The sequence below is a fragment of the Medicago sativa genome, chromosome 4 (assembly GCF_051527215.1).
Source record: "Medicago sativa cultivar Bolivia chromosome 4, Bolivia_mono, whole genome shotgun sequence".
In the NCBI taxonomy this organism is placed as follows: domain Eukaryota; kingdom Viridiplantae; phylum Streptophyta; class Magnoliopsida; order Fabales; family Fabaceae; genus Medicago; species Medicago sativa.
The window spans coordinates 14,872,147-14,891,550 of record NC_140752.1 but is presented as its reverse complement, the minus strand read 5'-3'; the positions used below and the strand labels follow the sequence as shown (position 1 = coordinate 14,891,550).

The 19,404-nt window shown below is 36.3% G+C and overlaps 1 protein-coding gene across 1 annotated transcript; it reads right to left on the bottom strand.

Moving 5' to 3' along the window:
* Nucleotides 1-5,781: 5,781 nt before the first annotated feature.
* Nucleotides 5,782-7,051, bottom strand: LOC146926606 (uncharacterized). The gene has a single exon (XM_085708096.1). It carries the CDS (start codon nt 7,030-7,032, stop codon nt 5,782-5,784), a length of 1,251 nt encoding a protein of 416 aa, XP_085564222.1. The 5' UTR covers nt 7,033-7,051.
* Nucleotides 7,052-19,404: the final 12,353 nt, after the last annotated feature.

The window sequence follows — 19,404 nt, the reverse complement described above, 5'->3', positions numbered from 1 at the left end:
GGGAACACATCGGCTAAAAACATAGTCATCAAACAAGTGCTTATCCAACAAGAAGCAACCACAACTCAAGGTTGAACCAATTGAAGGAAGAAGCATCAAAGCAACGCTTAACCACCATCCGGTAGAAGCCAACATCGACAAAGCCAATTAAGGCACAACGCTTAACCACCAAGCAGAAACTATATGTAAAGTTTAACCACTTAGCAGAACCACAACAATGCTTAACCATCCATGACAGAAGCACAACAACAAGGCTTAACCATCATGGAAAGAAGCACGAGAAGAAGGAAAACGACGCTTAACCATCCTTGGACAGAAGCACAATACAAAAGTCAAAGCCATCATAGGCGAATAAGAAAAATGAAGAAGAAATGCACTGAATGGTGACTTGCAATACACCCCTGCAAAAGACAAGCTCTAAACAGGACAACAAGTGAAAGCAAATAAACCTTCAGTAACCATGAAATTGTCATAACCAGAAACCAGATGATGCACCATGAGAAAACCAATAATCCAAAGTCAATGACCAAAAGTGCAGCAGTACTGTTGCACATAAGAAATTCAGTCATGCATCCCAAAAACATCAAAAAGAAACACAAGAAGGTGTTGTATAGGCCTGCCCAAAAGTTGACAACCAAATTTTCTCTTCAAAGGGTGCTTCCACTTGCATAATGCAATCAAAAGTAACATTGAACAGAGAGATATCAACAAATAGGTACCAATCTTCATGAACAAAACAGCAGTAGGGAAACTTCATAAACGATCCAGGAACAATACAGAAGGCAGTCAATCAAAGTAGCATCCAACCAAACTTGTCTTCAATCAAATTGCACTTGCAACCATTAAAGGACCACCCAAAATTTGCAGCCAAAGATGCACTACAATAGGTGCTACCAGAGATATCAACAAATACTGCAAAAACACAAATCCTTGGGTACAATTCCCAAGCAAATCCAATGCAACATTTGCAAAACAGAACATCTCCAAAATAAATCCAAAGAGCTAATAAAATTCTCTTCATACAAAACTGTGTCACAACCTCTGCTCATCTTGAGAAATGCCAAATCCAAATGATAGATGCATCAGTAGCATTTCTGAAAGAAATGAACAATAACTTGAACAAATGCTCCCTGCATATATCAGACCAACAAAGCTTTGTGCGGGAAACATAGTACTAATAACTCCACAATGAATTATCACAAACCGACATATTAGAACTGGAGAAGGCTGCCAAATTGGAATTGAAAGATGCAGCACCAAATGAATCCAAGATCGTGTGGTATCAGATATACATGAGCAACTGAATGTAGTTGTGATACCATCAGCCACCAATTGCTGCATATAATTGTAAGAACAATATCTCTCATAGACATAGCCAAGAAAACTAGGATCAAATGCAAGCTAGATTTATCAAAATACAACCTCTGATTCATATGTATCTCCAACCAAAATTCATAGATGAACTCTTTGGCCACATTGAATTTTCAAGCAAAACCAAATATGTCCAAATATCTCAAAATCATCTTCAATCATCATATAAGAGTATCATGAGGAATTGTAGAAATTAGCAACATCATGTGGCAGTTCAACAGCAACAGCTCAAACCAAAACCAGTGTAAAGCTGAAGCGGAACAAACAGAATGTAGAATGAATTCACAACTATGCAGGAACTTCACCAATGTGTTTTCACTCATTCACTCAAGACTTTTAGCAAACACCTTGTGTGCATAGTACTCAAAGGCTTCAAGAATCAAAGTATAACTTAGAGTCTCAAGCATGTATAGAACTCATCAAAACAGAATTTAAGGTCTTAGTCGAAACATCAAGGAATGCAACAGAATTCGAAACATCAGAAGAAGATGGAATCAAACAGAAATTAGGGAAAATGATAACAGAATTCTGAAACCTTAGAATTGAGGATTAAGAAGACGTTGAGAACAAAATCATGGTGAAAACGGAATCGCAAAACAGAATTGGAAATGAGAAATCGCAGGTGATAAACTGAACAGAAAAGAAAACAAACCGAAAACGATCAGATCGAAAGAACGAAACCGAATTGAAACACATTCACCAAGTGCGATAGAAACACAATCATGACTACAAGAACAGGAACAAACTCAATCGTGAACTAGTGAAATTGATGAAGGAAAATCGAATGGAAGAAATGAGTAGAAGCAGCGGAATAATTTCGATTTTCTTTCCTTGGATCATTACGAAATTCAAACATGAATCAGTGATTCGATTGTTACCTCAAAGTTTGGAATCTGAACGTTGGAAACTGGAAACTGGAATCTCAATCACAGCCAAGCAAGCAGCAAGCAGCAAAACCTCTAGCAAGTCCACACGAACAGTGCTCCTCCAAAACTCGGTGCTAGCCAATGAATCAGAAGTGCAAAGAAGAAGGGTTGCTCCAAAACGTGTAACCAAAAACTTCAGCACTAGAGTTCTATTTATAGAACTTCTAGTGTGCTCTGCAAGTCAGAAGTCACTATTGGGCTTCAGTAAGCCCAACAACGAGTTTAGTAATTTCGCTAACTAATTAGCGTTATTTACTAAACGCACCCCTTATATATAAGTCATACTTATATATTTCTCTTTTGACTGTTCTTTGTGTGTGACCCTATAGGTTCTAGTCACGTTGGCAATAATATTAAATCTAATATTTAATATTATAAAAAATGAGCGGTATCTAGCTAGCAACACATCATTTCTACCCAAGTGACAAGAATGTCAAGTTATCTGACGAAACCTTTCCATGATAATACTCATGTGTACAATTACTCCTTTGTCTCGATATCTTTGTTGTTCCCAAGGCATAGATATTGTCACCCTTGTATAGATCAATATTTATATTTCTTGATTCCGAAATATACTGAATAACGAACAAGTCCAATATCTTATATTGACTTAGTTCGGCATGGCCATGCAGTTTTACAGTCATATTTCATCAAGAGGCCTAAAGATATATCTCCCGTATATGAGGAGGGACAAATCCCATCTAGGACACTCATGTCCCTCAGCATGCTTCATCAAGCACCCATCAACCAACGTTATGGTTATCCTTTTACAGACAACGTTAGAATGGCAACAAAGCACTTGAGTCCACATCTAGGGATCATAGTGGTTTCAGGTCTAAGAGCGATATACACTATTATCATTGTGAGAATATCTTATGACAATTGCATAACTTACTATGTAGTATTCTCACGGTGGGTCAATCCAGTATAAATATTACTCCTAATATTTATACCTATGTATAGACTTAATATCTCATATCTATGACCCATGAGATGCAGTCATCAGTCTACGTACATAATAGTCTCGACGCTTTATTATTATCCTTTATTCATATTAAAGCTTTGACTACGGATACATTTAAGAATAACGTTCTTTATGATAATGTAATCTCATGATTAAGTCACACTTAATATATTATTACATTATCATTACACAAATATAATAAAGAGTGCCATATATTATTCAATAATAAAAGTCATGATACATAAAATAATGTTTAACGTAAATTATTGGCCTCTAGGGCTTACACCAACAATTGAATCAAACAGAAAGATGATGAATTAGTGTGCGAAGAAGAACGAGAAAATGTGAAACCCTAAGATTTGGGGGGAAAATTAAGATGAAAACATACTCAAATTGAATGTGAAATTGAATCAAAAAATCGATTCCTATCAAGAAATCGTAACCAAATTCGAAGATGAAAGAACGAAAGACCGAGTAATCAGAACATAGGAACGGAAAATAGAGCTCGAGATATCGAGGAAAATGACGCAAAGGAAATTGATTGAGAAAGAGAAAAACAAAAAAAATGAACGAGAAAGAAAACATGAAGAGGAAAGTAAAATTGAAGATGAGAAAATTATATTTTCTCAAGAAAATGCAGCGGAAAATTCCTTCAAGGAGGATACCAGATTTGCTCTGATACCATGTTAGGAAACATGGCATCCATGGATGAAGGAGAGAAAAGTTTATGAAATTGTTCTATAGATAGTAAAATGTGATATTACAAATGAGGAAGTTATCCCACTAATGGGGTTATTACAAGTATATATACTACTACAACTAGTATCTCTAATATCTTTCAATTGCATGCTCTTTTTAGATTTTAATATTCTAGAAATGATGTATACCTGATCATCCATCATGCATCAACACATTAGTAACGAGTTCAATGATCTAGAGCAGCCACAAATTTCTGTCCAAGAGAAAAAAAATAATTTAGTGAAAATTGAGAAAGAAGAGCAGAGGACATGGTATTTGCATTGCAAAACTTGAATTTGAGATTGTAAACTGGCCTCATTCACATGAATGTGTCTTCTCAATTCTAATAGAAAACTCAATTAATTATTCTAAATGGACGACAGTTCTTGACTTTTACATTCCCATAAAAAAAATTAGAATATACATTTATTATTATATTTTGTTTCAGGATGCTACTTTCGTCTTTCGATGTATGTTTTTGTCATGAATATTTTGCCGAACGTGGATGATCATTCAAAGATTTTAAGCTGTATCCTTCTGTAAATGATATTATTTGACCTTGGAAAAGGAAAAAATTATTGAAAAGAATTACTTTAGACAGTTGGAGTCTCATTGAAAAGGACTTGGAATCTAATGGAAAAATAAGAATTGTCCATAGTCCTTGCTTCATCAACAAATGACCTTGGAAGAAATCTACTAATATTTGTACTTGAAGAATATTGAAAATGATTAATCAGTCCCATATTGAAATCTACTAATATTTATATCTTCATCTAAGCAATTTTGTTCTTTCTGTAAATTTGGCTTCCTGGTTTAACTTTTCTTATTCAAGTGTATTAGAAAATGTAATTTCTCTATTTTCGCCGAAATCACCTTCAGATAATATGATCTGATGTCCCAAATTTGATTAGTCTAATGCATATATGATCTCAGATTATAAACTCACTCTATTATACATAAAAAGAACATTACAAAATTATAAACGAAACATTTTAATATTATTATTTTTGAAAGCAGCTAAAACGAAACAACAACAAAAACTACATCGAAATAACACCTGGAGTAGAAATTTCTAAAACATTAAAGTGCAAATACGGAACAAGGGAATTAGGGAACTGGTCATAAACAATTGTTTTTAGATGGTCAGAACTCAAGTTAGCAAGATGATCCGTAAGAAGGAATGATAAAATCAGCGTTGAAGTGAAATTTTGGGTACCTTGAGAGAATCTGGAAAACAATGATCTTGAAATAATTGAATTTTTCTTAAACTATTTGTGGTACTATCATTGATAATTTTAATCATAAAACTTTGGATATTAGCCTACATATGATTACTATAGATAATAACTGCATACATTGCTTGGATAAAGCATAGTATTACAGCTCTTTTATACATAGTCATAGGTTACCATTTATGGAACAATCTTTCAAGCAATTTATGTGGACACACACTGTCATCAAAACATTCATAGATGGTAAGGAAAATAACATAAGAATATTAAACTAGTAAACCCATAAGACAGAATGTATTAGCAATGCTTTCAATATTGACACAACCCAACAATGAATAAATCCTAGATCAACACCGCGTGCTTTAAAGAAAGAAATCAAAATCATTAACAAATAAATATGGGTCCTTAAACAGAATGAAAAATAATAAAAAAGCTAAATGGTTGGCAGGGGATTGTGTGGTTGGTGCAATGCACATTGCATCTTCCTACCACATGATTGAAGACACCATTGCCAAGCAATCAAACATATGTAAGTACCAAGACAGTGGAATTACCATAAACTTGGTACAAACCATAAAGGATAAGACACAACACCATGCTCTGATGTTTCCTCAGAAAAGTACTTGATGTTGCTATCGGTCAAACAAAACATTCCCAACGAGAAACTTGTCGGTGGATTTATTCTAGACCATGGAAAGGTAAGAGCAAAGTAGATGCTATTTCCTCTAATTAACTCTTTATTGCAATTAAGTTCATCCCTTGACATTATCATGCTCTTACGGCTACTAACAAAAGCCACTCTATCTTCCAGCTTCACATTCTGCCACCCAATAGGATCCTCGTTCGTGTCCAGCTTGAACACTTCAAAGCTGGTAACCTGAGGCGGCTTAACAAATGATGTGGATATTTTCAAACGGTCAGCGACAACACGTAAATTATTATACTCTGCATTACTGAACATATAAATTAAATATAACTCTCTTAACACTTCATCTTTAGCTAGTAAACTTGTATAATGGTTACTAATTATACTCGACTCTTGTGGCCTTATTTTTGGAAGTTCAATCAACACTTTAGCTTTTGGAGGTCCATTGTTGAGCTGTTTGAGATCATAAACCAATATAGAATGTGAGGATGAGTCACTTACATACAATATTGTACCAATAATTTCCGCATCCGTAAAATATGTCCCTGATTGCTTATTTTGCTCAACTATACTCCATGACTTGTCAAATAGTTTATAAATTACAATGTGACAAAAATCACTCAAAAGACCACTTAAATAACAATCAGAACCATCACAATTTGGTTTGGAAGAGGCCGCCATTTTGCTCACATGTAACATTCCATCACCTTGGATGGAAGACGGAAAATACAATTTTGATGGTATTGTGATTTTAGCATCTGTCACTGGATTCAAAAAGAAAAATTTTGCAAAACCATTTTCAGAATAATCACTCACAATCAACCAACCTTCAACTGAGCCAACTAATTTATTAGTGAGCCCTAATAGTTGTGTTCTAAGCTGATGTACACTTTTTGTACTCAAGCTGTAAAATAACAATGATTTTTTGGATTTTAGGAAAACTAGTGGTGGTTCAGGTAAATGGCAGCAACGCTTGTTTTCAATGAAATTAGAAACTATTTTCCTACAAGAACGGCATATTGCCTTTAATCCAAGGCAATCTTTAAGAGGAAAAAGCTTCATAATCAATTCCAACACATCGACAGGTGGTTTTGTCAATATGTTGTTTTCTTCCATCTCATATTTTTTCATTTCACTGAACCACTGCATAATCATTGAAACTTTCAAATATTAGTGTTTTTTTTTTGTTGCAAAGATTAGTGTTATAAAAGAAGTATAAGTTTCTTTTGATTTCAATATAAATGGTTAATTGATGTGTCTTGAGTGACATCAAGATAAAAAAAATATAAATAATAAAAAAGGAATTCCAACTACGTCGACTTTTGAAAACCTAACAATCACAAGCAGAAGTATAAATAATGTTATAGAAACTATGGAATAGACGGACACTAACCGCTTTTCTGTTACACTTATAACAAGATAATAAAATATTTTTCACAAATAAAAATTAAAGTAAGATTTTTTGTAGTGTACAATATATTGTTTCTATTGTAATTGATTTTTTCTCATAAACATACACAATGAAATCAGATTTGCACAAAGAAAAACTAGAGATGTGCACATAAACATAACACTCACACTAAATCAGCAGGGAATATGCACAAAGAAAAAAACTGATAAACCCTAACAACTATATGCCAGAAAGTAACATAAAAACTCACAAGATATAGGACGTTCGATCAATTTGAGTAGCTCCACTATCAATCCGAAAATTCGGAATTGAATAACCCTTTGATTTGCTGATTTTGAGAAACCCTTGATATATATGGTTGATACGCTTAGACTTTCACACTATATTTTCTCTTTTATAAACTCTATTATAAATAAAAGAGACCCATTTTTTTTTTTACAGGAAAAAGACCCGATTGTTTTATATGATCCGTTAGTCATACCCCATTTTTGTTTAAACATCCCCTTATTATTATTTTTTGACAGAACCCCTTACTATTTGTATCTAAAGTCATACCCCACTTTTGTTTATAAGCATCCCCTTATTATTTTTTACTGAACCCCCTTATTATTTGTACTTAAATCTATTTTATAGTAAATATAACGTAAAATCCTAAAATAACTATCAAATTATGTCCACTTTTTTTATCAATGGTTAAGAGGTTGGTTGATGTCGAAGGGCGTGATAGGGTGGTTAGTGTTCCAAGGGAGGTGGCAAAGGTTAACCAATGATAGTGTCCTCTTTTAATAATAGAGGATTGGGGAGTATGGCGAAGAGAAGAAGGATCAAGGAGTTGGTGGCTCGTCAAAAAATTAATTTTTTTGCAATTTATGAAATAAAGAGGTAGGTTATTTCAGATGTGTTGTGTTATAGTCTTTGGGGTAATGATGATTGTGATTGGGGGTTTTTTCCATCAGTGGGGAATCATGGTGGTATTATTTCGTTGTGGCGAAAGTCTACTTCAAATCTTATTTTTACGGTGGTAGGTGAAGGTTTTGTAGGAGTTTGTTTGGAATGATGTAGCCTTAAAAAAGTTATTTTATTGATAATATATATTTGAAATGTAATATTTCGGATAAGAGGAGGTTGTGGGAGAGCTTATTGGTGCTTAAGGCTACGTTTGGCGAGGAAGCTTGGTGCTTTTTAGGATATTTTAATGTGGTTAGTGGTGTGGAGGAGAGAAGGGGGGTTAATGAGGAAAGCCCTCGGCTCATATTTTGGAAATGAATCTTTTTACTATTTTATTGAGACAATTGGAGCTTGAGGATGTTAGTCCGATTGGGAGGAGGTTCACTTGGTATCATTCAAATGGTCGTGAAATGAGTTGGATTGATAGAATTCTTTATTCAGAAGAATGAATTAATTATTAGGGGAATTAAGTGTTGTGGGTGCTTCCGCGAGATATATCGGATCTCCCTTTGGTGTTAAAGGTAAATAGTTGCTAAAGATGGAGACATGAACTCAAGGTATTTTCATAGATGTATTTGAATATCAGGAGGGCCTGAATCATATACAACAAAATTATCCAAAAACAAGACTTTGAAAAGGTTGTCCAGTCAAATCTCTAGCTAAAAGGGGTAACGTAACACTAGGTAGGGAATCCCACCACTATGAGGCAAAATGAGATGGGCTTTGTTCATGAGTAGCAAGAGCATTGGCAACTTGGTTGCCCTCCCGATAGTGAGGGAAAACTGAAATTCTCTAAAGGCGCTTAAGGTGGGGGGCGTTTGGGTGGAGTCTCCAACCGAGGTTAGGCGGGCGGTGATGGATTATTTTTCTAATCAAGTGGCGGACACACCGTGGTTGTGGCCCACTTTGGATAGGGTAACCTTTTCTACTTTTTCCGAGGATGAAAAGTTAGCCTTGGTGGATAATTTTGCTATGTTGGAAATTGAATTGGTGGTGAAAATAGTGATGGTAACTAGAGTCCGGTGCCAGATGGATTTAATTTTGCTTTCTTCAAAGAGTGTTGGTATCTTGTGAAACATGAATTTCGGATTATGTTTGATCAATTTCATGTAAATGAGAGACTTCCACAAAGTTTTCTATCCTACTTTGTCACCTTGATCCCAAAAATGCTAAAAAGAAAAAGACCAAAAAATAAAGATTTCATTGTGCATAAAATTCATTAACTTGATTCGATTTTGATACATCAAACTCATGTTGGATTTTAAAGAGATAGTGTCCTTCATCAATATGAGTATTTCATTAAGATGAATTAACCATACATTGTTAGATGTTCCACTAGTCCTTCATTTTTCAAAGGTTAAATCATCAATTACAAATAAGACCAAAAAAAAAAAATCATCAATTAAAGAAAAAGAAAATTGTAATATCCCGCCTGTCAGTATCGGAATATTACCAGTCGATCGTGCCAGAGGATTAAGTTTGAGGAAAGTAAGTTTATGGAAATAATTATTATGTGACGTCAGCTCATTACAGAATAAGTATCAGAGTCGGATTTGACACGACTGAGGTAAGGGCAATTTGGTAACTGCACGTTCAAAGGATATTTATTTTGGAAAGGGACCAAAATATCTCATTTTCTCTTCTTCTTTCTCTCTCTAGGTTGGAGAAAGGATTTTGCTCTCCCTTCTCTCTACTTCCATCGGCCTCTCTCTTCTCTCCCTACCTCATCATATCATCAAATCTTCTTCCCCATGGATCATACATCATGGTTTCCTTCTCCTCCTCCCTCAAAGAATAACTAGAAGCTTTGGATTGATTTCACTACTTTCCCTCCTCAAGAGAAAAATCATGAGATTAAGGTTTTATTGAAGAAAGCTTGGGGTGGAATAAAGATGGTCAAGCAAGGATCATGGTGTTTTAGATTGCAAGGAAACAACAAGTTTGAGATGGTATGAGCTAAGAATGCAAGAGGATCAAGCTAGGGTTTTGGTTGCTTGGAACTTGAAGATGGCTCAAGAAACATTCTATGTGAGTTCCATAGATAGATTATCCCACCTTTGGGTTGTGCAATTCTTGTGAGAGAATATGAATTTTTGCTAAGTTATGTTAGATTATAGAAATTAGGGTTTTAGTACCCCTTTGTACCATTTATGATCAAAACATGTTAATGATGCCATGTACTTCATTTATAACTGTTTTTATGTGTTCTGGTAGTGCCAGGTACCTTATGATGCTTGGATTTGAGGTTTTGAAGTAAAAATACGTTTTCTGCAGAATTCTGGACTGCTACAGTTCGCCAGGCGAAATAGAGCTCGCCATGGCGAGCTGGGGATCAGTGCTCTCTGGAGTAGCTCGCCATTTAGCTCGCCATGGCGGAAAATTTCGCCTGGCGAGGAATATTTGGCTAGGCGAAATTGACTGCACAGCATGTGTTGTCAATTCGTTTCGTGGCCAGCAAGGGCTATCCGAGGCACGATCTTGCAGTATCTTTTAAACTATGAAACCCCTCAATTCCAAGTGCCTAAAGTACAATTTCAAACAAGGTTTTAAACAAGAATAAGGCATGACAAAACACTAACAATGTTTGATAATAAATGATACACAAGAGATTTTAATCACAATTACTCGGTAGCAAGTTAATCACTAAAGAAGGGGAAGAAAGCAGAGCCTCGGCATAGTTGTCGAGAACTAGATAGTTATGCATAGAATGTATTTATGCTAAGATGTGAAAGGTTAGATATCTATTCACAAGTAAGATAGCAAGTATTAAGTTACCTCTAGTGGGATCGTTTAAGGATTCGAGGTAAAAGAGTTAGTATGAATAGGTTTAACCTTCATACATGCATAAGACTAAGTTTTTAATAAGAGTGCCATGTCTCTTGTAATCCTTCCAAGGTTGGATTCAAGGGGTTCCCCAAGGGGAATGGTTAAGCCGAAAGGGAGCCGCATTTCACTAAGTTAAGGTGCCGTGTCTTTTGTATTCCTTCCAAGGTTGGATATAAAAGGTTCTCCAATGGGAACGGGGTAAGCCGTAAGGGACCCGCACGTCACTAAGGGAGTCCGGTGCGCTCTTGCTAAGCATTTCACCGGTAGTAAGGGATTAACTTCCGGGGTTACTCCACCCAGGACTAATCCGTAAAATTGAACTTAGATAATTGTTTGTTCAACGCTAACTTAATCAATGAATCTGACTATGCATTGCATTAGACATGTTTATATGTTATGCTATAGAGCCTTGGTGTAGACCGTCAAGAACTAGAAAGAATATTGACGTAGAACGTCAAAGAACTAGCAAGCTAGAAAGAGTCACTTTTGTGGCAAGATGTGATAGGTTGTTAGATACAACGTATTAATTTAAGTAAGCAAGTAAAGAAAGATTTACCGATGATGATCTTAGGTTCCCCTAATCGTCCGGTTTAGAATCGTGTCATGACTTTAGTATGTGAAGTCCTTGATGCATAGAGCGTATCTTGGCATTGCGGTTTAGATTTCCCTTTGACCGCCATGACACGTATAAGAAGAGAAGCCTATAACAAGTAAGAGAAGAACCTATGACGGGTCTAGTATGCACGACCGTCTAGGAAAACATGTCCCCACACACGTATAATCAACCGGCAGGTTGTAATATAGACACGTGGTGACCGTAGGTTTCCCCCGAGGTTACCTATAGCCTAGGGTTTGTAATGTATCCAGTACTAAACTAACGCACATTCTAGACTTTCTTGATACGTCTAGTATGGGTGTTACATTTGGTATCAGAGCAGGTCGATTCAGATCGTGCCTTGGGTCATTAAATTACAACTAAGGTAGTGGGACCATTGGGTTCCGGGTAAATGTTTTAATTGTCATTGTTAGTTGAGCCTGATCAACTCAATTTAGCATTCGACGATTATAATAGATGCCTGAGAGCTGAATAGGACCCAGGAGGACTGAAGTATTTGATGAAGATGCACTGGGAAGTGTGAACTCAGAAGTAAGAGGTTGATCGTGCCAGTAGTTGGCCGGTGAACTAAGTAAGTAGAAGTGTGAATCCTCCGGGAATGTAAGGCAATGTGTAGAAAGGAATTGAATCCTAAGACGTAAGCGCAAGGCTTTAAGATAAGGAGAAGTTGACGTATGTAGACAGGATCAGGAGACTCTCAGGAATAGCATTATGTGTTCGAAGTTAAGGACTTGTATGTTCAAAGTGGACAAGATTTTAGTGTTCGGAGTTGTGTTAAGCGACAACGTATGAGGTAAGCTACTCGTAGTGGAAGAAGTTAAGAATTTAAGTGAAAGTTTTATGTCATCAGGGCTAAGGCATTAATTTCTGACGTGCTAAGAATTGTATCGAATTAGGTTGATGCTTGCCATGCGTAGATGATAGAATACTTTATGATGTTAAGAGTGACTGATGTGTATTTGATTACTTGAGAAATAATATTGTATGCAAAGTATTTTTCTGGAGAATTGAACTGAAGAAATTCGCCAATAGCAAACCTGGAATGAGATTTTCCATTTTCCAAAAACCGTCAGTTTATCTCTCGGGTTTCATTGACTATATTGGGGGGTTGTTTTCATAATCTTTTATGCAACAAAAATCTTTTTATGGCATCAAGTAACGAATGCATATCACATCCTAAGATTTCCAAAAGAAAAGGCATGAGCAACCATTAACAAAATCAATACGGTTTAAGGTAACTTTGGGAGTTAATGTGTCAAGAATTGAGAATCAGCTTAGACCAAGAGTATAAAGCTTCCGGAATTAGATTGGACGTCACGAATGTGAAGACATGAAGTAAAAAGTTATAGTGGTGAAGAGTTACGTGAAATCACAAGGTTCTCGATTTTGTGGAACTAAGAGTCTCCTCCGAATCTATGTTTTGTTTAATTAACTTGCTAAAGCTCGTTAGGATGTTGAATTATAAAGCTTACATGATTTTAGAAAGATACATGCTTATGGGTGATTGAAGATGACATTCTCGAAATTAAAATAAAATTTTATAGGTACCGACTTGTTACGACTCGCGTTGAGTGGGCTAAACTCACTAGGACCAAGGTTTGGTGACACATAAGTGTTATCAACTAGTTCTGTGATTTTAGAGTAACAACCGGGGCCTAGGTTCAGTATATGTTTATATAGTGAGGAATCGTCAACGTCCATGACCCATGAGCTAGTTTATAAAGTTTTCTTTAAAGGAAGGACTAACGAGCAAGCATAAGAATGATTAAACAAAATGTCGAATACGAAGATACAAGGTTAGATGGTTAAGGAAGATATGCCCGAGAGCAAGAGGAGTCTACCAGGGGAAGTCGTGAGAACAACTCATGGGAATAGCAAGTATGTAGTAAAAAGGATGTGCACCATGGATCAAGATGTGCTCTTTGAGTCAAGATTGCTCGGAACCAAGTTTCAGAATGATAAGTATATGTCAAAGGATACGATAAGTTTATCGTGAGTTCTGATCTTACCAAGGCAGTGGTAGAGTTAGAGAAAGGGTGTGATGTTGGTTTCAACATGGAAGATCTTGAGAATAGTTTAAGAATATAGAAATTATGTGGAAACAGGAATGTGAAGCTTCACTTGTCTCAACGGAATAGAGTATTGGTTTAAGCCAGCCGGTGGGAATCAGAGTAGCGCAACGGAAGTTAATCAATCGATAAAGTTGTTAATAGTAACCATGGAGCATGGATTTTGGTAATAAGAATCTTCGTGAAAAAAATGTTCGAGATAGTAATGTAGTTCTAGTGAGAAGCATTTAGAGACGAGCGAGGAGTTCTCGAGATGTTAAGTGAGTATGGATGCTTATACAGATAGTGGTTGTTAAGATAAAAGTATGAGGATGTATCTTCACCCAGGTAAGATGAGAAAGACTAAAGTCACCACAAATGAAGTAAACGGATTGCCTTTGTGGTGATGTCGAATGTGTTCAGGAGTTGTTGGTTGTATGTACTACGTTAAGAGAAATATGTTTGTTGAGGATTCAGTTCCCGTGTATTTGGAGCAAGGAAATAAGTTATGGTCATGTAGGTTAAAGATCCTATATAATTTATGTATACAAGAAGTGTATCTGAGATATACATATAAGATAAGAGGGGATTTGAAAGCATTTGCTTCTTAGGTTCAAGAGTTCTATCCCGAAAGGGAATACGGTTTATGAATTAAGTATGATGAAGTACATACCCTCTTATACCATACTTATTAAGTGATAACGATACTTACTAGAATAATGGCAAGCCATGATTTTATATCTTTTAAAGATAAAATAGGTATAAAGGAACTTGGGAACGACATTCATTCTAAAAACATGACATTTTATATTGTTGAACTGATGAAATACGTCGTAAGTGAGTAAGTTCACTTAAGACGTACATACTTCAGGACCAACTTGCTATAGGTAAGTTAAGGGCGAGATGTAAAACCTTTTTCAAAATATAGAGACTCATCCTATGGTTCTGCAGTACTATTTTAGAATCGGTTTTAAAATGATTTCGTTTTAGTCATGTAACTATTCGTTCTAAGAACCTATGTACCAATGTTTAGAATTTCTAGAAGCAAAGTATTAGAACAAGTATCGTTATTAACTAACAAGGAGTGGTACTAGGAAGTGTGCAAATACTAAGGAGATAAGGTTTTAAGAGGATACAACAGTGTTCGTGTGTTACCAATAGTGTACAGAATGCACAGATTTTTGCTAAGAGTGTTCAAGTGCAAGTGCAAATGGACTTAGTAGAAAGTTTTAAGAGCAAGTGAACCACCAAGTTGGTTATTAGATTTTCAGATGTATCGGCGTAATTAATTTTGCTTCTCCAAGACAAGTTATTTGAGTTACCCATGAATTCGAGTGCAGGGAGATTGTGAAGATATAGAAAAGTTCTTTAAGACTCTCAAGAAAGATAAGAGATTTTTGGAATCATCAAGATAAGTAACACAAGTAAGAAGCATGTGTTTCAAGGTATGATAAGTAAGATGATGCATGAACTATGTGTACACGATAAGATGGTTATGACGTAAGTGAGCACTGCAGGTCAAACCTGGACTTTAGTGAAACTCCAGTTGAAAGGCAAATCCTGTGTGTTATGGTTATGAAAGGTTACTTGTATGAATGGTTAATGTTGAGCGGATAGGTTATTAATCCCAGACAACCAATCCACATGTAGTAAGGATGTGTTTCAAGCACGATGTTCTAAGACAGTTCTAGGATTCTAAGAAAGAAAAAGGAATTACGTGTGTTGATAAGAAGTATGTTTCGAACTCTTTGGAGTGAGCATGATAAGATATTATACAACTGAACCAAGGAGGCAGATATTAATTATGATGATTTCTAAATTTCGAGGACGAAATTTCTTTAAGGGGGTAGAATGTAATATCCCGCCTGTCAGTATCGGAATATTACCAGTCGATCGTGCCAGAGGATTAAGTTTGAGGAAAGTAAGTTTATGGAAATAATTATTATGTGACGTCAGCTCATTACAGAATAAGTATCAGAGTCGGATTTAACACGACTGAGGTAAGGGCAATTTGGTAACTGCACGTTCAAAGGATATTTATTTTGGAAAAGGACCAAAATATCTCATTTTCTCTTCTTCTTTCTCTCTCTAGGTTGGAGAAAGGATTTTGCTCTCCCTTCTCTCTACTTCCATCGGCCTCTCTCTTCTCTCCCTACCTCATCATATCATCAAATCTTCTTCCCCATGGATCATACATCATGGTTTCCTTCTCCTCCTCCCTCAAAGAATAACTAAAAGCTTTGGATTGATTTCACTACTTTCCCTCCTCAAGAGAAAAATCATGAGATTAAGGTTTTATTGAAGAAAGCTTGGGGTGGAATAAAGATGGTCAAGCAAGGATCATGGTGTTTTAGATTGCAAGGAAACAACAAGTTTGAGATGGTATGAGCTAAGAATGCAAGAGGATCAAGCTAGGGTTTTGGTTGCTTGGAACTTGAAGATGGCTCAAGAAACTTGCTATGTGAGTTCCATAGATAGATTATCCCACCTTTGGGTTGTGCAATTCTTGTGAGAGAATATGAATTTTTGCTAAGTTATGTTAGATTATAGAAATTAGGGTTTTAGTACCCCTTTGTACCATTTATGATCAAAACATGTTAATGATGCCATGTACTTCATTTATAACTGTTTTTATGTGTTCTGGTAGTGCCAGGTACCTTATGATGCTTGGATTTGAGGTTTTGAAGTAAAAATACGTTTTCTGCAGAATTCTAGACTGCTACAGTTCGCCAGGCGAAATAGAGCTCGCCATGGCGAGCTGGGGATCAGTGCTCTCTGGAGTAGCTCGCCATGGCGGAAAATTTCGTCTGGCGAGGAAATATTTGGCCAGACGAAATTGACTGCACAGCATGTGTTGTCAATTCGTTTCGTGGCCAGCAAGGGCTATCCGAGGCACGATCTTGCAGTATCTTTTAAACTATGAAACCCCTCAATTCCAAGTGCCTAAAGTACAATTTCAAACAAGGTTTTAAACAAGAATAAGGCATGACAAAACACTAACAATGTTTGATAATAAATGATACACAAGAGAGTTTAATCACAATTACTCGGTATCAAGTTAATCACTAAGGAAGGGGAAGAAAGCAGAGCCTCGACATAGTTGTCGAGAACTAGATAGTTATGCATAGAATGTATTTATGCTAAGATGTGAAAGGTTAGATATCTATTCACAAGTAAGATAGCAAGTATTAAGTTACCTCTAGTGGGATCGTTTAAGGATCCGAGGTAAAAGAGTTAGTATGAATAGGTTTAACCTTCATACATGCATAAGACTAAGTTTTTAATAAGAGTGCCATGTCTCTTGTAATCCTTCCAAGGTTGGATTCAAGGGGTTCCCCAAGGGGAATGGTTAAGCCGAAAGGGAGCCGCGTTTCACTAAGTTAAGGTGCCGTGTCTTTTGTATTCCTTCCAAGGTTGGATATAAAAGGTTCTCCAAGGGGAACGGGGTAAGCCGTAAGGGACCCGCACGTCACTAAGGGAGTCCGGTGCGCTCTTGCTAAGCATTTCACCGGTAGTAAGGGATTAACTTCCGGGGTTACTCCACCCGGGACTAATCCGTAAAATTGAACTTAGATAATTGTTTGTTCAACGCTAACTTAATCAATGAATCTGACTATGCATTGCATTAGACATGTTTATACGTTATGCTATAGAGCCTTGGTGTAGACCGTCAAGAACTAGAAAGAATATTGACGTAGAACGTCAAAGAACTAGCAAGCTAGAAAGAGTCACTTTTGTGGCAAGATGTGATAGGTTGTTAGATACAACGTATTAATTTAAGTAAGCAGGTAAAGAAAGATTTACCGATGATGATCTTAGGTTCCCCTAATCGTCCGGTTTAGAATCGTGTCATGACTTTAGTATTGTCATACCCCAATTTTTGACCTAAGGATCCTGCATTCATCCATTAACACGTGTCCTTTGGCCCCGATCAGTCTTTGACTTTTCAGTGGAAAATTCGGCAGAGAGGTATTTTAAAATACCTCATTTTTAGTTCCGAGTCGGGTCCTCTTCTCTTTTATTTTCATTTTTCATTTTTAATTAAAATTTCCATCTTTTATTCTTTCTTTTTTTTTTAAAAAAAAAAAACATTTAATTATAATTTTTGTTTAGTCTTTATTTGTTTAATTATTTCATTTTTAGGTAAGTCTTTTTTTTTTATTATTCTATTTTAGTCTTATTTGTTTAATTATTGCATATCATTTTTAGATAAGTGTTTGCATAACTTTAGCGTTATTTTTTTTTTCTTTCCTCTTTTATTTTTTTTAGTATTATTTGATTAGTCCAAAAAAAGAGTTCCAATCCACAAAAATTCTTTCACACGCCTGCCTCATGGAATTCTAGTCCAAATCCATACAGCCTGTTCGCACCTCCAACGCGCTCTTCCTCTATCCGATCCCGAAACCCAGGAACAAATTCACTTTCCTTCTGCACAAGCCAGGGATTCGGTTTCATCTAAACCCAGCACTATAAAAGGACCAATCTGCAGCACAGTTAGGGGGCCGAAATTCACCAATTTTCCACGCACAATTTTCATTGAAAACCTGCAAAATCACAACAGCAATTCAAACGCAGCAAACAACCTTAAATCCAACACCTAAATTCAAACCCAGTCACGTTACAAACATCAACCCAGCAGCACTCAAACCAAGCATCATGTTCGACCTAAACTCACGCCACTCCAAACCACAAAAAGCCATCGCACCAATCAACAACAGACCAACAATTTTCAAGCGGCGACATTCACAATCCCCACAACCAGTCACGAACCCATAACTAAAACAATAACATCTACACCCGACATTAACCTAACCGGCGAATCAGAACCACCTCAATTCGTCACCGACGAGCAGCAAAGCGAAGAAGGAACCAAACAGACCGTTTCACGACGTAACGGAACCGCAAAAGCCAAAAATCAAACCGTGTCACAGCAGCCGATCAAACCCATCACCGAACGAACGAACCGACGCCGTCGTTGACAGCGTACAACAACTAGACACGACACAACAGCAAGCTGTTGCAAGCCACAGTACACCTCTTTCACAAGTCGACGAAAACGAATCGCGGCAAAAAGGTAGTTGCTTGCATACATCTAGTTTTTTTTACATGTGTATTTGTGTTTTGTTTCCAGATCGAAGAAGAAAGGAATTGAGGGAGGAAAAGAATGTCTGAGAAAATGGAGAGAGAAAGACGAATTGAAAAAATGTGGGAAGAGAGAAAGAAAAACGTTTTATAACCCTGGATCATATGCGCGCAGGCACACACACTAACAGTACACCCTCGTATTTATGGCCATTTGATCTCAATCTAATGATCCTGATTGAATCCCCATAGGCCCACGCCCTTAACCTAAGCCCATTAACTCTTTTACTTACTGCATGCCTCTGAATATTGCCGCACCCCCCTACATGCATTTTCATATTTATTTCGTTTCTAGTTTGTGAATTGTTCATGCATTTTATTTTCATTGTATATATTCCACTTGCATCTCATTTTAATTCATGGTACATTCCCTTTTTTAGCATCTTTAATTATCATCATTTATCTTATTAGTTGTTTAGAATGTAATTAGGCTTCAATGTAATTTATTTATTTTTATCGTAGACCTTAGAATGTATTAATATGTTTTTTTGTAATAGTTTAGATGCATGTGTGCGTGTGTGGGTGTATGATTTACT

Bases quoted from the DNA above. Each gene is read 5' to 3' on its own strand.
- LOC146926606 (XM_085708096.1), bottom strand. From the start codon at position 7,032: ATGATTATGCAGTGGTTCAGTGAAATGAAAAAATATGAGATGGAAGAA.